General features: G+C 35.8%; 2 protein-coding genes, 1 long non-coding RNA gene and 1 pseudogene across 3 annotated transcripts; 2 read left to right on the top strand and 2 right to left on the bottom strand.

Moving 5' to 3' along the window:
- Positions 1-2,428: 2,428 nt before the first annotated feature.
- Positions 2,429-5,622, bottom strand: LOC133878633 (UDP-glycosyltransferase 76E2-like). Its single transcript, XM_062317208.1, has 2 exons — positions 5,004-5,622; positions 2,429-3,305 (listed from the first exon to the last, which is right to left on the bottom strand). The coding sequence occupies exons 1-2, from the start codon at positions 5,476-5,478 to the stop codon at positions 2,434-2,436; spliced, it is 1,347 nt and encodes a 448-aa protein (XP_062173192.1). The 5' UTR covers positions 5,479-5,622; the 3' UTR covers positions 2,429-2,433.
- Positions 5,623-10,121: 4,499 nt separating this feature from the next.
- Positions 10,122-11,366, bottom strand: LOC133876906 (18.5 kDa class I heat shock protein-like; annotated as a pseudogene).
- Positions 11,367-12,422: 1,056 nt separating this feature from the next.
- LOC133878665 (18.5 kDa class I heat shock protein-like) lies at positions 12,423-13,079 on the top strand. The gene has a single exon (XM_062317247.1). The coding sequence runs from the start codon at positions 12,543-12,545 to the stop codon at positions 12,990-12,992; it is 450 nt and encodes a 149-aa protein (XP_062173231.1). The 5' UTR covers positions 12,423-12,542; the 3' UTR covers positions 12,993-13,079.
- A 9,463-nt stretch (positions 13,080-22,542) lies between these two features.
- LOC133877002 (uncharacterized) lies at positions 22,543-23,642 on the top strand. The gene is made up of 2 exons (XR_009901632.1): positions 22,543-22,624; positions 23,471-23,642. It is a non-coding gene; the product is annotated as an uncharacterized LOC133877002 (long non-coding RNA).
- Positions 23,643-25,569: the final 1,927 nt, after the last annotated feature.

Genomic DNA, 25,569 nt, shown 5'->3' with positions numbered 1-25,569 from the left:
ATGGATAGGGCCTATTGGGAAGATTGAAACTTGACATTGTTGTTGGATCTTTGCCAACGATAAACTTTCAAGGCAGTCAATTGTATTATAAATAATGGGAGAAGATATTTTATTGATAAAAAAGTTACTCACTAGTGGCAAATAGTTCTCTGATTTTCCAAAAAGGGGTAGATCCTTGAACCTGATCGAGTGGATAAAAGTTCGGAATTGGATCCTGCCACGTAGATTCTGTAATCCAGAAAAGTATAAGTACTGATTAGTTTGAAAAGCCAGGATCATTTAACCGTAAGAAGATAATTTATGAATAATTTAAGGAGATTAATGTTCTTTCTCCTATATATATGTACCTGGGAAGGGAATGTGGCCTTCTGTCTTGAGTTGGATAAGGTCCGTACGGGGAAGAAAATGGGCAGCACTGGCTGTGCGTAAAACGATGCTTCGAAGCTCAAGATCCTTTGCCGCTGCTTCGGAAAAGTACATCATCTCATCGTGGATGATGCAGGCGATTCCATCGTCCGAGCCCTGTTGCCTCATCGCTTCATCCAAGCAATCCTTGAAACGAGCTTTGCAATTGGGATTGAGCTGCACTACAGAAGCCATTATCTTGCCAGTTAAGAAGACGGGCGTTGAGGTATCCGGCAAGGAAAGAAAGCTGAAATCAGGGTGGCTTGAAGGGTCGGGGGAGTTGTATTGGGCGTGAACGACAGTGATGGAGAAGCCATTGGAGTGGAGGATGCTGCCCAGCTGAAGCATCGTTATATTTTGAAGTATGGTTTGAAAAAGATCTCCTCATTGTTCTAACAAAAGAGTTAATTTTGAAGGAAGAAAGAAAAAAGAAAAGAAAAAAGTTCTTCACTATTTTCATACTTTATGTGTGGTTAGTGATTTTTCTTAATGTTCGTACGTACCTATTGTGGACGTTTTTTACATTAAGGAAACATCATATATTTTGATAATTCCGTTTGTAATTGTTTTGCATTATTTACTGCAATTGTGAAGTAGAGACGTTTAATGGCAATAACGACTTCTTTCTTTGGCAAAGACATTACAAAAAATTTTAATGGTCCAAATGCTAATGGTTTGATACTACTGATAAATAGCGGTAACGTGTTGAGTCGACGCTAATGATCACTTAACAATGGTAAAAAAAAATTTTGTCGACACTAAAAACTGTAGAACTGAAAGTCTGAAACCATTCGTTGTTGCTAACTATGTGAAAATAAATAAATAAAACCCAAAACAAAATTAAAAATTCAGAAACAAATTCATCGTGAACTAGGGTCATCACCAAATTTATTTGAAGATAGAGATTTGAAGCATGTGAGACAAAAAATATGTCATGTTGCGTCCAAGCTTTAGAAACGTTTAAGCAAATGTATTTATGTGGTTTTGTACTGAACCTATAGGTACTGTGGGATATCTTGATAAAAAAAAAAAAAAAAAAAAAAAAAAAAAAAAAAAAAAAAAAAAAAAAAAAGTATTTATGTGGTTTGGTACTAAACCTGGAGTTGAGTACTGCGGGCATAATATCAACTTGTGCGCGGACAGGAGAGATGAGTAGTCTAGGGAGACAGATTCATGCCCTTGTTAATTTGTACATGGAATGATCAAGGAGTCAGTGTTTTTATCAACGGCTCTGGTTGATTTGTACATGAGGTGTCACAGTTAATCAAGATTAACTGTGACTTTACGTGTTTTCCAAGGAATGGAGGTGAAAAATGAGGTTTCATGGACCGCCCTGATATTCGGCTGCACTGCTAATCAAGATTAATTACGATATGGCAATCAATTGCTTTCAAACAATGCAGGTTGACGGGATCAAAAGAAAATTCATACCAATTTTTTATTTATTTATTTATTTATTTTTGTAATCCATAAAAATAATGATTAGTTTGATGGGCTATGACCATTAATTTAATGAAGATAATTTTTGTGTAATATTTTGAACAAGAATCCTATTGCATGTGTAGTTTCTCTTTCCGTTGACTTAAAATATTAATTAAATTATTAAATTCATAATTTTACTATCTGCTTAAATTTATAAATTATGATTTAAATTGATATCAAATTAAAGATCTTAAATTTTAAATTTTTGTTTAAAGAAATTTTTTCGTCGGATGAACTTGAAATAAAATATTTCAATGTGTTTTTTCTCCGGATTGAAATGGGGATAAAGGGCACCAAACGTTACAAAGATGATCTTTTAGGAGACCACATGAGAATAGCGAAGGTGCTTTCAAACAATATAAAGAAGTACTCTGGTAAGAGAGTAAGGGATTGTAAACTAGTGTGCCATACTTCACAATACAGATTAATATAATTAGGAGATTTTTTTTTTTTTTTGAAACTTCCATATATGGACTTGAAATATGATCCCTCCAATAAGAAGAAAGAAAAAAAAAATGAAAGTTTTTGATCAAAACAGCTATGAAATCAAAATGACATGATAATCTTTATTAGCTTGTTCAAGGAATTGTTGGAAGAACCACCATCTCTAGTGCAAATTTCAACTTTTTCTTTCAAATTTTTGCCTCTCTTTCGCATTTCTTTCCCTTCTTCATCCACCATAAGTCTTCTTACAGCTCTCTCTATCTCACTTCTCTCCAAATTACTTTCTAATTCTAGACCTATTCTCCATATATGGCTCACATATCTTGCATTCACTCCTTGGTCACCGAAACATGGTTTGCATATCATTGGAATTCCTTCACAAATACTTTCAAGCGTTGAATTCCATCCACAATGGCTCAAAAACCCTCCCACTGCACTATGCGCTAGAACTTCTTTTTGAGGTGCCCATTTCACAATGTAACCTCTCATTCTAATATTTTCTTTTAAACTTTTGGGCAGTATCTCAATCCATTCAGTACCACGAATTGAGCCTGGCCGAACCACCCACAAGAAAGGTTGCTGGCTGTTCGCTAGCCCCCAACCCATCTCAACAAGCTCTTTGACGTCCATGAATGCTAGGCTTCCCAAACTTACATAAATGACTGAGTTATAACTCTGCTTATCAAGCCATACCATGCAGCCAGTGTCCTCTTTCAATAAGCTACTAGAGGAGGCCGAGGCAATCCTATGCATAGGGCCTATCGGGAAGATTGGAACTTGATGATATTGCTGTTGAATTTTTCCGAGTGATGAATTTTCAAGGCAATCAATTGTATTGTAAATGATAGCTGAAGATGTTCCAATGTTGGAAGCTTTACTTAATAGTTGCAAATACTTATCTAAATTTCCCAAAATAGGCAAATCCTTGAACCTTAGTGGATAAAGCTCCGGAACTGGATCTTGTGATCGAAACTCTGTAATCCATAAAAATAATGATTAGTTTGATGGGCTATGACCATTTAATGAAGATAATTCACTACTAAAAATTTGGCAATTCTAGACGGTTTGAAATCGTCTAGAAATTGCAAAAAACCGTCTGGAAAAAGGTCCAGACGGTTTTTTCTGGACGGTTTCAAACCGTCCATAAATTTGTGTCGCTAATTCGGGTTATGGACGGTTTGGGACAAACCGTCCGCAATTCCAGACGGTTTGGACCAAACCGTCCATAACTGATTCTGGACGGTTTTGTCCAAAACCGTCCACAATTTGTTTTTTTTTTTTTTAAAAAAAAAATTTGTCCATCCGGCTGAAGGACCACCGGAAGGTTGTCCATTTCAATATCTCCACCATCTCGCCGGCTGAAGGAACCACCGGAAGTTCGTCACAGTCGCACGTATGCGCACGTTCTCCATCTCCATCAGCTTCTTCTCCATCGCACTACCCATCAAACATTAACTCCAAACCAAAAACAAAAACAAAATAAACAAACACAATCCAAACCCAAAAAAAACCCAAAGATTGTTATGAGCACGGTTAGATCCGTCCGGTGGTTTGGGAGATAGTGGTGACGAGGAGGGCCGGAGGGTGGAGAGAAAGAGAGAGGAAGGGCCGGATCTCTCTTTGTATTCCGGCCATAGATCTGGCCGAACGTGGGTTTCGGCCGGATCCGGCTAGATCTGTCAAACCCACGCACGTACACCGGCGTACGTTCAACAGATCTGGCCGGATCCGGCCGAAATCCGTCGAGAGAACCCGTCGTGCGTCCCGTTCCAGCCGACCGTCCAGATCCCGCCGCGCGTCCCGTTCCTGCCGACCGTCCAGATGCCATCGACGTCCGTCTTCAATCGATGGCCAGAGAGAGGAAGAAGAGCGAAGAGGCTCTGAGAGAGATGGGTTTCGGTCATGAAGAGGAAGAAAGAAACAACAGGAAAAGAAAGAACGATGGGTTTTAAAAAGAAAAAAACAGGAAAAGAAAAGAAAAGAAAAAACAGAAAAAGAAAAAAGAAAAATGTTACAGACGGTTTCTTTTGAAACCGTCTGTAAACTGTTGACTTAAGGACGGTTTTAATAAAACCGTCTCTAAATTTGCAGACGGTTTTTTAAAAACCGTCTGGAAATTAGTTTGAATATTAATTTCTAGACGGTTTTATAAAACCGTCTGTAAATTTACAGACGGTTTTAATAAAACCGTATGTATATTTTAATTTTCAGACGGTTATATTAAAACCGTCTGTAAATTTATAGACGGTTTTTAAAAAAACCGTCTGGAAATTAATTTTCAGACGGTTTTGATAAAACCGTCTGTAAATTTACAGACGGTTTTATAAAACCGTCTATAAAACTATAATTCTAGACGGTTTTCAAAACCGCCTAGAAAAAAACCGTCAAGAAAATGTGATTTTTTGGTAGTGAATTTATGTGTAATATTTTGGACAAGGATCCTATTTTGTGTTGTTTTTCTCCCCGGCTGATTTAGAATATTAATTAAATTATTAAATTCACAATTTTTTTATTTGTTCAAATTTATAAATTGTAATTTTCATAAGTTTTAAATTTTTGTTTAAAGAAAATTTGTCGTCAATATGGTGGGATAATTAACCTTGAAATAAAAATGTGTTTGGTAGCAATATTAGTCTTTTCTTTTTCATGTTGAATTTCGAACATAAATATACCTGGAAAGGGAATGTGGTCTTCTTCCTTGAGTTGTAAAAGGGCATGACGAGCAAGAAAATTGGCAGCACTATTGGTGCGTAAGACGATGCTTGGAAGCGTCAGATCTTTTGCCGCTGCTTCGGAAAAGTACATGAGCTCATCGTGGATGATGCAGGCGATTCCATCGTCCGGGCCCTGTTGCCTCATCTCTTCAGCCAAGCATTCCTGGAAGCGAGCTTTACAATTGGTATTAAGCTGCAAAACAAAAGCTATGAGCTCGCCGGTTAAGACTGCCGATGAGGTATCTGGCAAGGGAAGAAAGCTGAATTCAGGGTGGCTTGAAGGTTCAGGGGAATTGTATTGGGCGTGAACGACAGTGATGGAGAAGCCATTGGAGTGCAGGATGCTGCCCAACTGAAGCATTGGGGTTATGTGGCCTTGGAACGGCCCCGGTACAAGCACCACCCGGAGCCGTCTCTTTCCTTCCTTTTCCATCTCTGTCTCATCCAGACACAGACTAAGAACGTTCCCTGCCTTTAACAAAAGAGATGGGGGATAGAGAATTTCTGTCAACGGCAGATATATAGTGAATAAAACAGTTTTCTAGGTTCGTAGTGTCCATCGGAATTGCGTATGCAATGACGAAGGTTTAGAGTTGGAGAATGAACTATTGATGCCACGACTCCCAACTTTTGACTGGAAAAATCGTAAGGACACAGGTGGCCATTGTTTGATCCCTTCATTTCCCGCCGGCTGGAGGGATTGTCAATATTGTACGTGTTGCGTACTGTTCGTGTTTAATTAGTCCTCGAATCCTATAGTCGTTGGGATGTATTATTTTTTCATGGCTTTGGTTTATATCAAATCTAAGTCTACACCAAGATACGTTGAACGTGAGATTTATGTATGTAAAACTCACATGTATGAGATTTATGAAAGATTTGGAGGATCCACTCATACTTATGTGTTTTGGTGTAGACTTGATGTACGTCTATGTGATGTAAAAAAATCGTTACTCTTAATAGTTATCCTTTTGATGCTAAATTTGGGATTTGAGAGCAAAATTAAAAAATTAAATAAATAATTAAATTGGAGGGGCAAAACTAAAAAAAAAATAGGGTAAAATGTTATTTATTTATTTTTTTTGTTGTGGATAAAACCTTGGGCTAGCTCCGCCCCTAGTTGTGATTAACAAGTTTGACTTCCTTGGGATCGGAAAGGGGTACCCAATGTCCAAACCAAAGTGGGTCAAAAGTCAGAAAATTTGATCGATCATCCCTGAACCGAATGCTGGATGATGCTAGCACTGGATCGAAGCCGACGGTGGCAGTGTTAAGCTAAAAGAAGGTGGCGCAAAATGGACCATTTAGTTTTAATATATGTGTGGCAGATTATATTTGTAGACATTTAATAAATGGAGTGACACTTTTCGTTCAATATTTTATCGTCGTGACACATCAAACCAAACTGTACGTTACATATGCCGTGTGCCTCATTAATAATATTTAACAATATATATATATATATATCTTCAACCTATGACCGGCCAGGGTGGTTCGGCAACCCGGACCGGTGACCTTGTTAATCAATGAAGGGGGGGGGGGGGCATACCAACTCTTATGAAAAAAAAAATTAAGGTAAAAAAATAAAAAAAAAATTAAGGGTTTTTTTTGCCTATTGGCCTTAGCAAGAAATTTTTTGGCCCCTTAGCCCCTTACCTTTTATGATCTCTTCCATTGGTTTCATTTCATTTCGAACGATAATTTTATTGTCAAAACTTTTTCCTTCAATATTTTACGGGTAGCAACAGATATGTCTGAGAAGGTAATGGAAGGAATTTTACAATGTTGTAGAGGCTTTGTTCAAAGTAAATGAAAATAGTTTAGTAATCAAAGCAGTACATTGGAAAAAGACGTGTGGATTTGAAGAATCACACGCTTGACAAAGCTCGATTTCCTAAGAATGTGACAAAAATAACGTAAAACAGAAAAAAATAGTTAGATGGCATTAAAAAATCTAAAAGATATGTGTTTCATTTGTTTTGTGTTGCGTTTAGCAGAATGTGTTTTGTGTAGAATATATATAGTGTGTTTTGTATAACAGTTAGTGGGTTATTGTGTTAGTTAGAGTGGCCTGTTCCAACAAAATGAGCAATAGAATGTTAGTTTCAAAAGTCATGTCATTCAGGTAAAGCCTTGCGAGAAGGTCAAGAAGCACACAATTCACCCAACTGAAAATTTTCAATTTTAGTACAGAAACTGAGAGCTTTTTTTATTTTTATTTTTTATTTTTCATTTTCTGAATCTTTGGGCAGCAGTTTTCTTTACTTTTTCTTTTTTTTCCAAAAAACTTGTTTCACTTTTGCTTATTGATTTTTAATTTGAAGGGAATAATAAAAATATCGAAACTGGGTTATGTTTAATTTACTTAAAATTTGCCTTTATATATATATATATATACTTTAACCCCTACTTAAGAAAAAAATTTATTTGGCCCCCTCACATTAAAATGTCTAGCTCCGTCCCTGTTGTTAATGGTAGCTGCGTGTGTCATATCTTTTAGGATGATCAGCATCACATCCATGAAATCCTGCTCTCCATTTCCCTTTCCACTTGACAATCTATTTTGTTTAAGGTAAATGTCTCATAAATTCATGAGTCAACGTGCGATTTGAAATCACTCCCTCACTTTTTAAAAATCAACTTTTACTCCTTAAGTTTTTCTTGTATTTGAAAGAGGTCTCACTGTGAGTTTTCCGTCTAATTTTTTTGACTTTCATTAGTGCCACGTCAGCCTTTGCTCCAAATCATCTTAAAATATTATTATTTTTATATTATAAATTAAAATATAAAAAATAACTAATTTTAAAAATAAAATCTAAACAAGAAAAATATTGAAAAAGAAGAAAAAAAAACTCACGTAGGGACCTCTTTCAAATCCATGAAAAACTTATGGAGTAAAAGTTGTTCATACAGAAAACTCCTCCAGCAACCTTCCAATCATACAGAGTGCAATTTATTTGCAGTTCTTTTTTCATTGCCTTTTTATATCCATTGCCACCTGTTACGTATCCCCCTAGCAACTGTGATAGACGTGGCATGACAGTAGAGGAACCCGAAGACCTAGCCGTAGCTCAAGAAGAAGATCCAAGTGGCGCGGTTGGTTTGCATGGAAAGCTTGAAGGGAAAGTCGGTGCTCATAAAAGCACGACTTTTGGTAGGAAAAGGAAGTCATTCTATAAAAAGGATTCCTATTAATAAAGGATTTTGTATTCCCACTAAAATTAGGATTATTTACGTATATTTCAATATTTCCATGTTAAACAGTGTAACTTGCCTCTATATAAATAAAAGTCTTGAGTAATAAAAAGGTATGAAGAAAATTATAATACAACTCTTTATGGTTGTTTGGGAGGTTAGGGTACCTTGAATACCCTATCACATCATTCACATTCACCATAGGTAAACTCAAGAAAATTAATCCTGCGGCTTTGCCTCTCGCTAAATCAGTTACCCGCTCTCAAACACAAGCCCGTAAAACCACCCAAGCACGCAAAAAAGGTATTGTATCACACAACATGAATACCCCCAAAAAGCTAAGAAACATACCCCATCATATTCTCAAAGATCTACTCCTCACCTTCTTCACAATCAGCTCCACCTCTATAGTATTGTTTACCTGCCACCATCCCCAAAAATACATTAAGCTTCAAATATTCTCCAGACCAATGTTTCATTTCTGTTAAATAACTTTGGTACTATGTAAAATATATGAAAGAGAGAAAGAGCAGATGAGAATAATGGATTACATTGTATTGAGTCTTAATATTATTGTATTATAAGAAACTTCTATACAGGGACGGAGCCAGAAGTTTTTATAGGCAGGAGCCAATGGCCGAAATTTTTTTTTTTGCTAGGGGCCAAGTAAGCTAAATTTTTATTTTTACCTTATATTTTTTTATTTTTTAGATTATTTTTTTTCCCACCTTAAAATTTTTTTTTTTTTGGGAAATTTGGGGCGGGGGGCCATGGCCCCTACCAGCCCACCCTCCCTCCGTCCCTGCCTCTATATATAGAGAAGCTATGAGTAGTTGACAAAAAATCCTAAACTAAACCCTAAAATAAGTTAAGAAGGAAATAGTACTAAAAATGCAATAAACTGAATAAGAAACATAACGATATTATTCTAACAATTCCAACCAAAACCCGGCTTCAGTACAATAACCATTCCTAACCCATAGCTCGAATTGAAGTATCAGCCTGCGAAGACGTTTTTGGTTGAGCATATCAAGCTGATGGTTTGACAGATGCTCAACTGTAGCTATTGCATGTATTTATTAATGGTAATTAACTCGCATCCTGTTTTTAACTTTCCCGTATCTCATATTTGAAAAATGAGTAACCCACCTAAAAAAAACATTGAATTCTAGTAAGTAAAACTTTACTAGGTAAGCTGTGAATTTAGTTGTTTAATTACATATAAAGAAAGACGTCAAGACTTTTCAACAATTATCTTTTACCAAACAAATATAAATACATTCATATAATTATATATATACCTATGTTTTAGGTTGGGTTTGACACGGTAAAGTGACATTAAATATAAAAGACATATTATATATAGGTAGCACGCAGGCAGAAGCAACGTGCATGCGTCACGGCATATGCATGCTATCCATTCATCCATTCTGAATTAATGGGGCATACTTTCTATAATTTTACCGTATTAATTATTAATTAATAATTATGAAATGGTAGTTGATTATTGACTAAAGATATTAATTACTTCTTCATTACTTTCAAAGCTTGCTGAGTATCGATCGTCAAATATTTGCTGTTTGATCACCAAATTAAAAAACGCTTTCATGTTTCAATTTGAGGAACAATGCACTTCATATATTCTATTTTTATTAAAATGTTGCTTCCTCATCTTGCTCTTTAGTCATACATCACCAACGACTTCCATCATAACAAGAGCAAAATTTAAAGATGGAGTTGAACAATAATTAATTAAAAAAAATTAAGGAAATAAATAAAAATAAATTCAATTGTCGTTTAAAACATATAAATATAACTTATAATTAATGTTTTCACGCCTCCGGTCAATTTATTCAATTTTCTTTAACAAGTTTTTATATTCTAAATTTCAATCTCTTTAACATCAGGCTTCTTGATCTCCTTCTTAGGAACGGTGATTGTAAGAACCCCATTCTCCATGGTCGCCTTCACCTCCTCCATCTTCACGTTTTTCGGCAACCTGAACCTCCTCATGAACTTGCCGCTGCTACGCTCCACTCTATGCCACGTATCGTTCTTGTCTTCCTTCTTCGCTGATATGGAGCACTCGTCATCGTCGATCTCAACCTTCACCGCCTCAGAAGATCGGCCTTGAACACGTGGGCTTCTGGGGTCTCCTTCCGGTCGATTATGGTGTTCACAAATGTACTATTTTCATGAGAAAATTCAGGAAAATAGGGGAAGGAGAAATCCTTGAAGGGATTGAAGATGTTGGTTAGTCTGTAACCGAAATTTGTTTAAAATATTATTCAGATTTTATCTATTTTATTTTTAAAAAAATTTATCTCACGTTTTTTAAACCATCTAAACATAATTTTATAAAGTAAATTCTCCTGGTCGATATTCGTAATTTTAAATATTTTTCAAAAAGATTGAACAATCAATCAGGCTAAAAGTGACAAACTAGTACGACGAATTCAGAGTACAAATAATTAAATATAAAACATTATTTTTGACATGATTCAACGTTAATCAATATTATAATTTTGCTTATATATATATATATATATTATAATTTTAAGGGTTAAATTTTTTTTTAGTACACATTCTTTGTCCCATTATAAAATAGTACAGAAGTGTCACAAATGATATTTGTGAACATCTTATAAACAGAGTTGGTATTTCGTCCATTTTTTATATAAAAAGTTAACGGATGTTACATCTAACCTATTAGTGATAATTGCGTGTTCTATATATCACATTAGTATTATTTTTAAAAGAAATTAAAAAAAAATAAAAAAATATTAGTGCTTAAACCACCCCTTTGACCAAATGAGAATGATTCGGGCAGTCATAACTATCCACTTTGGCTGGCTGGTGAAATCCATTTGGCCAAAAGAGTGGCTTGGCCACTTCTTAATTTTCGTAATCATTTAAAAAACTCAAATTTGTCTATTATTCGATTATGAGACTTAATACCCAAACAACGACTCTTTTACAATCTGCACGCTTAATGATAATTTTGACTTAACGCATCCATCAATGTAAAGAAAAAAATTAATTAGTTTTGATCAAAGCATTAAAATGACACAAATTAATCATCTCGATATATTTGAACCAACTCAATTTCTTGAACCTTTTTCCCATCGTTTTTTCATCGCACTATGGTACTAAAAACTATTTTTCCATCTTATTCTTACAACAAAGACACCAATATATATATCAAGGCCGGCTCGATATATTTTAGGGTCTTCGACGAGAAGTTTAAGTAATGCATTTTATTTAAAATTAAATATTATTTAATTTAAAATTATATTTTTATTTGAAATTCATTCTTCTCGCTTTTTGAGATGCAAAATTACTTATTAAATTTTTATATTAGAGTTTTTTTAACATTTTGTTTTTAATTGATAATATGGCTAATCCATTTAATCTTTCTTGTAACATTGTTGATTTTAGTTAGGATTTTATTAATCTTAATTTTGAAAAATTTCTTTCTACAGAATCAACTGTAATACGTATTGTCAATAAAATTATATAAGCAATACTTGCATTAGGAAAAGAATCAAGTCTTTTTATATAATTTAATGTGTCAATTACAACACTTTCTTCTATTTATAAAATTTTTGTTAAAACTTTTAGTTCTTAAAATAAAAATTTCTAGAATGATTTTAAAAATCTTGATTGATTTGATTGTAATCAAATTTGATGTTAATTACCGTACTCATCTAACCTAATTCTCCTATAAACAGGAGTCTCAAGTAGATAGATCGAAATTTTTTACAAACTGATTTGTATAAAACTCATACATACCAGTTTTTAAAAGCAACGCGTATCCTTTAAGCTATAAAAAAAATTATGTGAAAAGCACGTGAAATTAAAATACATATGCAAAGGACACACATATCACTATTGGAAGTTAATTTTTATGAAATTTTCTACAAATTAATTTTTAGGAAATTTATGTCAAAAAAGAATAATGTTATGGTAAATTTAGTAAGAGGCCACGGGCCCAATAAAAGGTCGTGGGGGCCCATAACGAATATCAAACCCAGAGTTCCAAGCCCAACATGAAAACAAAATCCGGTCCAGACTCCTCGTGAAAACCCACAATAGTTCACGAATGTTCTAGCAAGTGCTTTTTTTATTTTTCTCGAAAATACTAGAATGGTCCTCTGATTACTTTAAATACCCAACCTATCCCACCTTCCACAAACCATCGAGTTCCAAGTTCCAACAACAATTACAAGCAGCTCTCTCAGTGACCACGCAATCCCAAATTTCGTTTCAGTCTTTCAATCGAACGTCAAAATCGTAGGGACAATGTCGATCATACCAAGATTTTTCGGTGGCCGACAAAGCAGTGTCTTCGACCCCTTCAAGGATTTTCCCTTCCCCACTTATCCTGAATTTTCTCGGGAAAATTCTGCGTTTGTGAACACCAGAATCGACTGGAAGGAGACCCCAGAAGCCCACGTGTTCAAGGCCGATCTTCCGGGGCTGAAGAAGGAGGAGGTGAAGGTTGAGATCGAAGATGACAGAGTGCTCCAGATCAGCGGAGAGAGGAATGTGGAGAAGGAAGACAAGAACGACATGTGGCATAGGGTGGAGCGTAGCAGCGGCAAGTTCATGAGGAGGTTCAGGCTGCCGGAAAATGTGAAGATGGAGGAGGTGAAGGCGTCCATGGAGAATGGGGTTCTTACAGTCACTGTTCCAAAGGAGGAGGTCAAGAACAAGAAGCCTGATGTTAAAGCAATTGAAATTTCTGGTTGAACAGTTGTATCCGTTGGTTTGTTTTGGCCCAAAAATAAATAAATAAAATTGATTAATAAATATAAAAAGTTTTATTTTTTTATTTTTATTTTTTTGAATAATGTTGGAACTTTTTTATTGATAGAATAAAACTGAGCCTCAAAAAAAAGGATCTAGGGACAAGAACTGTCCTTAAGTAGTGAATGCAAAATACAATGAGGTATATCCTCAAGCCAAACTAAATCAACAACCTTATTAGATGCCTTTTTTGCTAAACAATGGGTTACATTATTAGCCTCTCTACTCACATAAACCAAAGTTGCATACCTGAGCCCTTGTATTTCTGAAATGATTCCCTCAATAAAATGGCCAGCCGTTGACAGGTTTAGAGAACTATGATTAACATCATTTACCATTTGCTTAGCATCCCCTTCAAGGAGAACATGTGAAGGGAACATTGAAGAGACCTGCCTGCTTATAAAATAAAATAGTTTCTAGGGCTGCCATAGCTTCAACCACTTTCGGTGTATTCACAACATTTTTCGTGATAGCCTTTGCACCTAAAAAATTACCATGTTCATCCCTAGCCACAATCCCAATACCAATATGACGCTTCTTAACTAGTAAAGAAGCATCCCAATTCACTTTTATAATTCCAGCAGGCAAAGGTTGCCACCCATTGAGTAATAAATGAGAACTAGAATCCCCCCCATAAATCACAATATCCTCCTCTTTTTTGTTGTACTTGCGAAAATCATCAAGTGATTCTATTGATTCCTTGAAAACAATTTGAGGGGGAGTGAAAATATTATCAAAGATAAACTGATTTCTATGTAACCAAATTCTTCAAGAGATCACTGCCATAAGATCTAAATCTTCATATGAGAAGTGCTCTATACAGTACTCCACCAGTTGCATATTATCTCCCATGAAAGAATACTTTTGAAATTGCACTAAACTCCCACCCCAGACATCTTGTTCTATTGATTCCTTGAAAACAATTTGAGGGGGAGTGAAAATATTATCAAAGATAAACTGATTTCTATGTAACCAAATTCTTCAAGAGATCACTGCCATAAGATCTAAATCTTCAGATGAGAAGCGCTCTATACAGTACTCCACCAGTTGCATAAAATTATCTCCCATGAAAGAACACTTCTGAAATTGCACTAAACTCCCACCCCAGACATCTTGAGCAGCTAGACATTTCCAAAGGACATGAAAAGCTGTTTTAGAGTCATTGCTACAGCAAGGGCATAGATTAGAATCCACAATTTTACGCCTTAATAAATTGCTCTTGGTGGGAAGTAAACCATTACGCACGACACATGAAAAGCTTTACAGGGTTTGGAACTTTCAAATTCCAAATAACAGACCAGACTTGCAGTCCACCCACCTCCTGTGATGTACCACCCAAACTGCGAGCATTAATTTCCATACCCAAGTGATATGCACTTTGCACTGAAAAAACTCCATTCTTTGTACCTTGGCACACGATTCGATCTGATGGAAGAGTAGGACTCAAAGGAATAGCAACAATGACCTTAGCCTCTTCCATATTGAAAACAACATTAATAAGGATAGTATTCCACCCTCGTAAATCGGAATCAATAAGAGTTGAAACTACCGAATCTGCAGAAATCACCCTTAGGGAGAGACTGTACCAAAAAAGAAATAGGTGTAGGCAACCACCGATCGTTTCAAATGTGAATACTCTTCCCATCACCAACCCTCCACACCAAACATTCTTTTAATAAGTTTCTTGCAAACAACAAACTTCTCCATACGAAAGAAGGCCGAGTTCCTACCACAGATGACAAGAAAGACTCATGAGAGAAATATTTTACCCTTAGGACCTGAGCTATAAGGGAGTCAGGATTTTGCATAAGTCGCCAGTCTTGTTTAGCAAGCAAGGCTTAATTGAATATAATAAGATCCCGAAAACCGAGCCCCCCAATAGATTTGGATCTTCCAATTTTTTCTCAGCTCATCCAATGTACATTAGCCTCCTTAGCCATATGTCCCCACCAAAAACACTGCATCAGGCCCTCCAACTCTTTACACAAAGTGATTGGAAGCTGGAAAACACTCATACTGTAATTTGGAATTGCTTGCACAACAGCCTTCAATAATACTTCCTTTCCAGCCTGAGATAGGAATTTAACATTCCAATTATTTAACTGCATCTGAACCCGATCTTTGATATTACTAAAAGATTGGATTTTTTATTTGCCGATGTAAGAAGGCAAACCAAGATAAGTATCTATCTGTTGAGCCTCCAGAAAACCAGAAGTAGTAAGAATCTCCTGTTTTTTCACATTAGTTGTGTTCCTACTAGAAATAATTGAAGTCTTTTGAAGATTCAATTTTTGCCCCAAACCAGCTTCATAGACTCCCAGAATCCTCATTAATCTTCTCCACTCAACTGAATTTGCTTTACAGAAAAGCAAACTGTCATCCACAAAGAACAAATGACTCAACCGTGGTCCCCCGGGGGAGGTAGGAACACCTGTGATAATACCTGTATCCACTACTTGATAGATTAAAGAACTTAAAGCTTCAGCACAAATTATGAAAAGATAAGGGGAAATTGGGTCACCTTGCCGAATTTCCCTGGTAGGTGAAATATTGCCCACTAGATTTCCATTAACCACCACTGAATACTGAACCGAACGGACACAACTTATAACCAAATGTATCCATCTCTCATCAAACCCCAAACGTCTCATGACAGCTTCCAAGAAAACCCACCCCACCCGGTCGAAAGCTTTACTCATATCAAGCTTCAAACCCATAAAACCAACCTTACTCCACATCTAAGTCTGCATAGAATGCATAGTTTCATAAGCTACTATGACATTATTAGTAATCAGCCGTCCAGGGATGAATGCACTTTGAGAAGGGGATATAATTCCTGGCAACACTTCTTTAAGTCGATTAGCCAAGACTTTAGAGATTAGTTTATAAATGACATTACATAAACTAATAGGCCTAAAATTCGTGACCTTACTGGGGGAGTTAAGCTTAGGAATCAGAGCAATATTGGTCATGTTTATTCTATTATCTAGCACACTAGTATTAAAGAAATATAGAATAGCAATACAAACCTCCTTGTGAATAGTTGCCCAGTTTTGTTGGTTAAAACCTGCTGTAAAACCATCGGGTCCCGGGGCCTTAAGAGCCGTCATTTGATTCAAAGCAGTATTAATATCCTCCATAGTAAACTCAACCAAGAGTCTATTATTCATAGCTTGGGTTACCTTTCGTTGAACAGCCCCTGTACTAGCTTCCACCTCCAAATTTTCCCCTGCCGTAAATAAAGTCCAGAAATAAGAAACAAAAGCCCCTTCAATTTCCCCATGTTTACAACACAGCCGCCCATCTTGGTCCAGAATTTGCTCAATGTTGCTATTTCTGTTTTTTTGATTTGCGCTGGCATGAAAAAATTTCGTATTTCTATCACCATACTTAAGCCAATTCTCCTTAGCCCGTTGTTTCCACTTTACATCCTATTGTTCAAGTAAAGAATGAATTTCATCCCGAACTTGACACCCTTCTTCTCTCCCTGCCACTGGATCCTGCATCTGCATAGTCAACAGTTCATGTTCTTTCAACTGCAATTTTTCTTTTAGATCATCACCTTCCTTCTTAATCCACCACTGGAGAACCCTTTTACACCTCATAAGATTGTTTCTCACCTTAACCCAAACAGGCTCAGAGGACTCCTTGACCCGCCACACTTGTTTTATCAGTGCCCCATAATCCTTATGTTTCTCCCAGCTACTTTCATACCGAAATTGTCTTCCCTTGTGCCATACAAAATCCTGATGCCTTAAAAAAGAAACAAGAATAGGATGATGGTCTGAATAGTAATAAGGCAGAACATCTATCGCAACAACATCATAACGTTGGCACCACCCATGATTAGCAACGGCTCTATCCAACCATTCTCTAGTAATTCCACTACTCGCCTGATCATTGCACCAAGTAAATTTAGGGCCCGAAAAACCCAGATCCAATAAGGTATAGTCATCCAGGGTATTTTGGAAAGCTTCCATTTGGCTTCTGGGACGAATTGAGGTACTAGACTTTTCCCCAAAAGACACAATTTCATTAAAATCCCCAAGACAGAGCCACGGGGCAGGGGACAAATTAGCCAAATGTCTCAACAACATCCAAGCTTGATACCTCTTTGCTACATCTGAATGCCCATAAAAACAAGGAAGTTTCCATTGAGCTCTCGTAGGGTTGTCACAAACTATAGCATTAATATGTCTACAGCTAAAATTCTGGACCTCTACCAAAGCAGACTTCTTCCAAAGAAGGATCAAACCACCACTTCTTCCTCGACAATCCACAACAAACATGTTTTCCAAACCCAATTTAGAAGGCAGAAAATGTACCTTATTCCGTGTCACTTTGGTTTCCATAAGAAAAACCAAAGTAGGCTTCTTATCCTTCACCAATCGGCAAAGGGACTGAACTGCCCGGGGGTTCCCAAGCCCCCGGCAGTTCCAACTTAGGACTATCATGATGCACGGCGGGGCTATTCCACAGCCACCGCCGAAAGTCCCCCATTGGGTTTAAGTGATCCATCATTCTTCTTCTCCTTTTTGACCATGCGTGAATCGCTGTTGTCATTCAACTTGCGTTTACCATCAAGACCTTCAGGTGAAAAAGTTGAGGCCATCGTGAAGTTTCCATCCTGTTGGACAGAAGCACTGCCACTGCCCTTCTTCTTCTTCCATTTCTACGAATTTCGTTTCCCGTACCCCTGTGAAATTGGAACTTGTTGCTGAGTTCTAAAAGCTTCAAAAAGCTGACTTGCACTTCCACTATGAGAAGAAACAAAGAGTGGTGGAGTTGAAATACATGTGTCCTTCGTGTGAGAGTTCTTTATGGGAGATTTTCTAGAGACAACTTTAGGAAAATAAGATGTGGCTTTTTGGTCCCAATCTAACTGGACTTCATGCAGCCCATCCCCAACGTCTTGCCACTGCATTTGGCCCAACTTAGAATCCCAACTCCCCACAAACCAAGATGGGTGCCCACCAACCTTCCCTTGGGACAAGTCAGCCTCTATGAATCCTCTAGCTGGAGTAACCCGCATCTCATCTCTCAAATTCAAAACCTGTGAGTTTTTAAATACCCCATCACTCATATCCCGCAACCCTGAATTATCCATACCCATAACGAGATTCTCAAAAACCCCATCCACCAAATCTGCAACAACATCTAACTTGCCACATTGGTAGTGCGAATCGACTACGTGGATTTTAAATTTATATGTTTTACCACTCGCAATAGTACGAATCAATTGTACTATAGTAAGGGTTATCGAACCACAAAGATTGGGGGTTGTTTTGCGTAACGGGGTACTTATAGAGCGTATGTAACTTGACTTTGGAAAAGAAAACAAAAGTAAAGGTTGTAGAATTGAAGCTACAACAAGTAAGGTAATAAAGACGGAAAATGAAACAACTTAAAAGAAACTTAGGGTATTGATCTCATCTAATCCTCAACCAATGAAATGCTTAAAGTCTAAATGGATTTTCCTAATATGCATGATATGAGCGCGTAATGGGCGTCAACCATTACGAAGACCTCGACATGAAAATACTTTCGTTAGGACGTAGTTATAAAGCACCTAGTTTCACATCAAACACTTACCACGTAAAGATTAATCTATAATTGAAAAACATTTATACTACCAAAGGTGTGGGGGATTGATGCTCTATAGCTTACTACTTTATAAAACATCCTAATAAGCATACACGATACATGAAAACCCTAATTAGGCCACAATGATAAGGTATTTAGTTTCATACCGATCTATTCCATGTAAAGATTAAACTACAATGGAAAGACGTTTTACACTACCAAAGATATGAAATGACTGGTGTTCCCTAGCATACCCTATAAAGTAACTCTAATAGGTAAACACACATCATGTCAAATAGAACCATTGCAAAAGACTTCGTTCTCTTTCAAGAATGTTGATTTTACTCATGAATCCAAGAAAACTTATAGACAAGCAAATCCCTTTTTCATGAATAAATGGATTGGAATCTTGAAGACAAAACCTTTTAGCATGAGTTTTGCAATCCTCTAACCCTTCACAATCATCAAACACATATAAAAAATCCTAAGAACATCAAGAACACTTCATGTTTTTTGGAAAAGATTTTGATCAAACCCTAAGAACTAATTTAGGTAGACATGAAGTAAACTAATCTAAGCATGAAATAAAAGAAAACAGTAAAGAAAACAAGATTTAAATAAACTAATAACACTATATTAATCTAAGAAGATTCAGATTACAAAAGGAAATGAAAAGCATTAAAATTAACTAAGAAGATACACTTGAGAAAATCGAACTCCCAAAAGATGCATGATAAACTACTGATGCTCTGGAAAATAAAGTCAGGAAAGTATATCTATCTCTCTCACTCATGCCTCATATATATAGATGAAGAGATTTACAAATATCTAAGAAAGAGATAAGATAAGAGATATTTCTGAAATATCTAAGATATTTTGAAAATATCTAAGATATTTTGGAAATATCTGAAAATATCTAAAATATCTAAAAATATCTAAGAAAATATCTAAAAATATCTAGAAAATATTTAAAAATATCTAAAAATATCTAGGAAGAGTGACATGTCAACATTGTTCTAGATTATTCCGAAAATATCCAAATTCGATCGATCGATTATAAAGTCGATCGATCGCATTTCGCTCGATCGCATTCGTGGTTGCCTTGTCTCGATCGATTGCATCTCGCACGATCGATTTTTCTTCGACTGATGATTTGATCGATCGATTTGCCTTAGTCGATTCTTCATTTGTTAGGAGCAACTTTGAACTCTGGAAATGACCAAATTGCCCTTGATGTATTTTCAGGTCTAATTTGAGTGTTTCGAACTAGATTTCAATTAAGACTTGAAAATAAGACAAAACACTAAACTACAACAAAACGTTATATATACAATATAAACTAGGCATAACAAATGTAAATTAAGGGGTCTTGAATAGAATATTTTAAGACTTATCACACATCCCCATCATTAACTTCAACATCTTCCACCACACCCATAGTGGAACCAATCTGATGACCTATCGCCGAACCCAAGCACACCAATGGTAGGTTGTACATCCTCACCCAAAAAGCAGCCTTTTCAAAGTCCATCTGTGAAGGGGGTGTGAACCCATCAAATTCCGCAATAGCCAAAAGATTGCCATCAAACAGCCATGGCCTTCCCCCCATAACGTGAGTTCTATCCCACTCATGTTCAAAATCTAACAAGAAAAGATTATCCCCAAGAACTTTGTACGAAACCGATCCCAATATCTTCCATGCACGCAACATATGAACCTAAATATAGTCCTTCGGAACCACTCTGTCCACAAGTAATCTTCCCACCAAGCATGATTGACCCCTATTGGCAATAGGGTCAGCATTGTCCTCCCCAATCTGGACTTCCACATCCTCCTTCTCCGAGAGAGTAAAATTTCCCCACATAGACGATAGAACATCCATACTATACGCAAAACACAAGCAAAAAAACCAAACAACCACTTAGAGTTGATAACACCAACACCTAGACTAAAAGCAGCAAAGAAGAAACGAAGAGACAGAGAGAACAGAACGAAAAGCAATCAGAATGATACTGTAAACCCAGAAGGGGTCGGATGAAAAAGCTTCAACCCTAATTCTCTGGAGAGAGAACAGAGAGAAGGAACCCTAAATCTACTATATTTGAATAAATATAAAAAGTATTTGGTTACATTAGATAAGTAAATATAATTTGGATTTGTGTAACGATGATTTCAATGTGATTAACTTTTGTTGGGCCTGTTTCGTGGATATTTATGGGTAAATCATTTTTAGGCCTACTTTTGCCTCTCGCAGGTAAAAGTATTAATAAATGAATAATTAAATGAATAAATTTATCTATTCCTATTCATAAATGTTATAAATATCAAATTTTTTACCAAGAGAAGGGTACGAAGAAAATGATGTGGAGCTTATTCATTGGTACATGTAGTATTTTTTTTTTATTAATTGTTTTGATCATCTCTAATGAATAAGCTCCACATCATCTTGGTACCCATCTCTGGTTAAAAAATGTGATACCCCAAGCATTTCTCATTCTTATTAGGTATTAGCTTAAACTTTTAGAATAAATAGTAATTTACCATGCTTCAACAAAAAAAAACACACACACACACACACACACAGTTTGTCTTCAAAAATTCCCTTAAAAAATGATGGGACTTCTAGTCATGGATGCATCTATGTTACCAGAGAATTCTTCTTTTAAGGATGAGGTGAAAAATTATTTGAGAAATTATATATTTTTTTAATTTTTTTTTCAAAATTTGATCTATAAATAATGTGTCACAATCTTGTGATCAATTATTTTGAAAAATGTGTCTCCATCTCATGGGATTGTGACACATCATTTAGGAGCCAAATTTTAAAACTCTAGCATTTCTCAAATTAAATTAAATCCAAGGACAAGAACAAAGGGAAAAGAACTGGAAAGCCTTCCTCAATCTTTTGGTGGGGGAGAAATTTACCGAAGGGAGAGCCATCTATCCAATCAAATGGAGTGGGAAATAGTTGAGAGGCAATAGGGGATCCAGTTGATCGAATGGTGGCGAAAGCCCAGCCAAACCAGAATTCTAAGGATGAAAGACCACTCCATTTGGTTAAAAGCTTAATTTGCTTCTGTAAACCCATTCATTTTCTTGTGTGGCTAATTTATTGTAAGAGACTAAGAATGGGTGTAGCACCCCAGATTTTTAGGACATAATTATAATGGTTTAAATTAATTTTAAAACATTTTTAATAAGGAAAAAGAATAACTACGATTATTTATGATAATAAATGTGTATTTTTGTTTGTAGAAATGTTTATAGTTACCATTTGAATAAAAAACTCAAAACAGACCTTAAACTTTGGAATAACGAAAACAGGGTCAAACGAACTCCGTTTTGGTCGATTCAAAATTCTGAACGCTCGTCTTGAAGTCCTCTAGCTACCCTCCAAATTTCATAATTTTTGGACTCCATTTGATACCCGAAAACATTCGTGAAAAATAGGACCCCTGTTCTGGACGGAAATTCACATTATTCATTATTGGGCCATCTTTGAACTTAACCCAACCCATTCCAATTGCTATCTACAAACCCAACCCACCTTTGAGAAATAGTAATTTTCTTGAGTGAGAAACTAGGCATAGTAGATTGGTCTAGCAATGAGAATGGTTAAATAATAATAATAATAATAATGTTAGAATAATATATTAAGGTAAGGTTGAGTGCATTATGGTAGGTAAGTTTGAGTGCATTTTTGAGTGCATTGTGGTAGGTAAGTTTGAGTGCATTTTTGAGTGCATTGTGGTAGGTAAAGTTAATTCCCATCCATTGGATCAAAATGTGTTTACTTGATCCTAACCATTCATTCTCTTATAAATAGAACACAAAATGGAAGACACAATACCCATCAAGCTTCACTCACACACACACCTAAGGCCAAGAGAGAAAATTGTGGGATTTGTGTAGTTTGTGTGGTTTATGGCTTGAAGTGTGAGCTAGGAAGTATTTTGGTAAAAGCTCGATCCCGATATTAATGGGAAGTCCAAGTAAGGGAACCCTTTACCCCTTCTCAAATTATTATATTATTTTAATTATTTCTTTATTTGCAAAATTTCGATTAACTATTTTGATTCGGTATTTCAAATTATTTTATTTATATAAAGGATTTGTTGGTTTTGATATGAAAGTTTTGAGTATAAAAATGATATTCTTGAAATCGTGATTTTGAGTAAAAAACCCTCCAACACGTTGCCCTATATATACTAGTAAAGAATGAGAAAGTTTTGTGAGAAGTTATACAAGAAAAGAATGAGAAAGTTTTGGGAGAAAACTCTTTGAGTTATATATAAAGGAGAAATATTTTTGAAAAGGATACGTGTGTGGAGGAGACTATTATTTGGGCCCTAGACCCGCAGAGATTCGCAGAGGGATTTAGCTCGGTACCGTAGCTCGAGATGGAAGCGCACCCGCTGGTTCGCTTAGTGACAACGGTATCTGTCTCTATGTCAGTCTAAGTGCACTTCAATTAATTAGCTGACGGGGGTGGGGCCTGTGGCCACAGGTAAACCGCGTTACTCACCCAAGGTCAACGCATCGACCGCGCAACCCTACGTACACAGGGCGTAATAGTGTATTGGGCATACTATGAGTAATGATTATTTCAAATATATATATATATATATATATTATCTTGTGTATAAAAAGGGAGTTTTTGACAAATGTTTGGAGATTTATAAAAGGGAGTTTTTGACAAATGTTTTGGAGATATTTAAAAGAAGTTTTTGACAATTGTTTGAAGATTTTCAAAAGAATTTAACTCAACTGTTTTATGGTTGAGGATTCCTTACTGAGCATGTTTTTGTGCTCACCCCTTATTTTGTTTTTGTTTTCAGGTTATGAACAGAGAGACGTAGGTGGCCGGGATGGGATCTAGGAATGCATTAGGACATTTCATTTATATTACCCAAAATTTTCAGTTATTGTATCTTTTACAATTAAATGACCGTTTCCGCATTTATTAAAAACTCTGATATTTTGAAACCATTATTATTTTATTTATTTAAATCAGCATACTAGTTAAGATATTTGGCAGACCTTACGAATCTTTGCAGTTTAAAGAGAAAAGTGACGAACCTAACCCTTTGCGGTTTGGGGGCGTTACAGTTTTGGTATCAGAGCAAAGGTTATAAGGTTCTGTAGACTTTAGGAGCTAAATCATTAAGATAGACTTAGTGGGGTAATGGGAAATCACATTCCGGCCTAGTAGAGTCCGTCCTTTCTTGTTTTGTATTCAGTGCTAGGGAATCATTCCCTATTTTTTTTAACACCTCGCTAAGGATTGCAGGGGAACAACGGAATACTACGCCTGCACGTGTATATACTCTAACTCCAGGTGATGTAGCAGCGTCAAACGAAGTAGTGACGTGTACACTTTTGATTTCATCCCACTAGGCTCTTTGACTCTGATACAACGCATTCATTTATGTCATACTCTTTTTCACGAGACTATAACTTGATGTCTGAGTAGTTAGATGTAGACCTAGCAGTAGCTACCCCTGTAGGGAATTGCATCATAGCAATTTGACTTTGTGAACCCTAGGATTGATCTTATTAAGTGTTAAGTTGTACAATCTTTCTCGAGGAATAGCAAATTTCATCGGTTATAAACCAACTTGTTTTGGATGATTAGGTATTGATGACCACAATATTTCGAGGTATAGTCATGATTTATGGAATGCTTTTAGAGATAAAGATTATAGAAATTCGGATGCTTAATAACTTGGCAGATTTATGGATATTAAGTCAATAAATATATTAAGCATCACGTAGATATTTTATGTGCTTAGTGATTTTATTGAGGTTTAGAGATTTCTTGATTTACTATAGGATGTAAACAAAGATATCTATGATCTTGAATCTGGTATCCTTTTGGAGATGGACACTTAATCTATAGATGCTGATTCATGTGTTTTAAGGACATATAAGAGAATAAGTTGATCGAGTAAATTGATGATATTTGGGCAATTATATTCTTGTGATCTGATAACTTTAGCGAAGTTAGAATATATTGAGGAATTATTGAGATTTTCTAGAGGATAAGATAATCCACATGATAAGATGAATCTTTCGGAAGATCTTAAGTTTGAGAAATGCTCTAATTATCATATTTGAGGATTGATCAATGGTAAAATTGAATTGGATTGAGGTTAAGGTCGAATCCATTGACCTATGAGGATAATGTCTAGATGATAAATTGAAGTATATGGACTAATTGAACATTGGAAAATTCTATAGACTAAGATTTACTTGAGGAATTTATTTTTGCCTCCCACTAAGCTGCATTTGAGGATGATTGAGGTAAACCATATCTTGATTTATAGTTTGATGCTTAGTGTGATTTTCTGATGTGATTTACGTGTTTGAGGTCTAAGGAATGAACGACTATCGTCTACTTGGAGATAAGAATGGTTAGACTTAGACTTATGTTAAAGAATTTCCTAATGGAAGGAAACTTCAACCCCTATTGATGAACATATATGGAGAATAGGTTATGATATACCACTTATATTGATGCCTAGTTGAATTTTAGAAAAGTGAGTAATGCTATGTGAAGGACAAAAGGAAGTTGTTCCTAAATCAGGCTACAGGAATATGATAATTAATTATTAGATGTTGATAACACATTGATTTTTGGAGATGACTGATTTATATATATATGAGGAAATTAGTTGATCAAATGATTTAATGATTTTTGGAGAGATTATTTCCCTATGCATCTGACGAACTTTGGAGAAGTTTATATATATTTGAGGTCTTTCTAGAGCTTAAGTTAAATAAAATTTTGAGGATGTGATTCATTGATTCTCTTAAGATATCCTTGCTTGGCAGATGAGTTTATAATTAGCAGATCTAAGTATTGATTGACTGCATAACTAAGTTGGAGTAATACTAAGGTTTTAATCTATTGCAATTTGAGGAGGATAGTATTTAT

This window comes from Alnus glutinosa, chromosome 9 (genome assembly GCF_958979055.1).
Source record: "Alnus glutinosa chromosome 9, dhAlnGlut1.1, whole genome shotgun sequence".
In the NCBI taxonomy this organism is placed as follows: domain Eukaryota; kingdom Viridiplantae; phylum Streptophyta; class Magnoliopsida; order Fagales; family Betulaceae; genus Alnus; species Alnus glutinosa.
The sequence above is the reverse complement of the archived record's forward strand: the minus strand, read 5'-3'. Positions and strand labels throughout refer to the sequence as shown.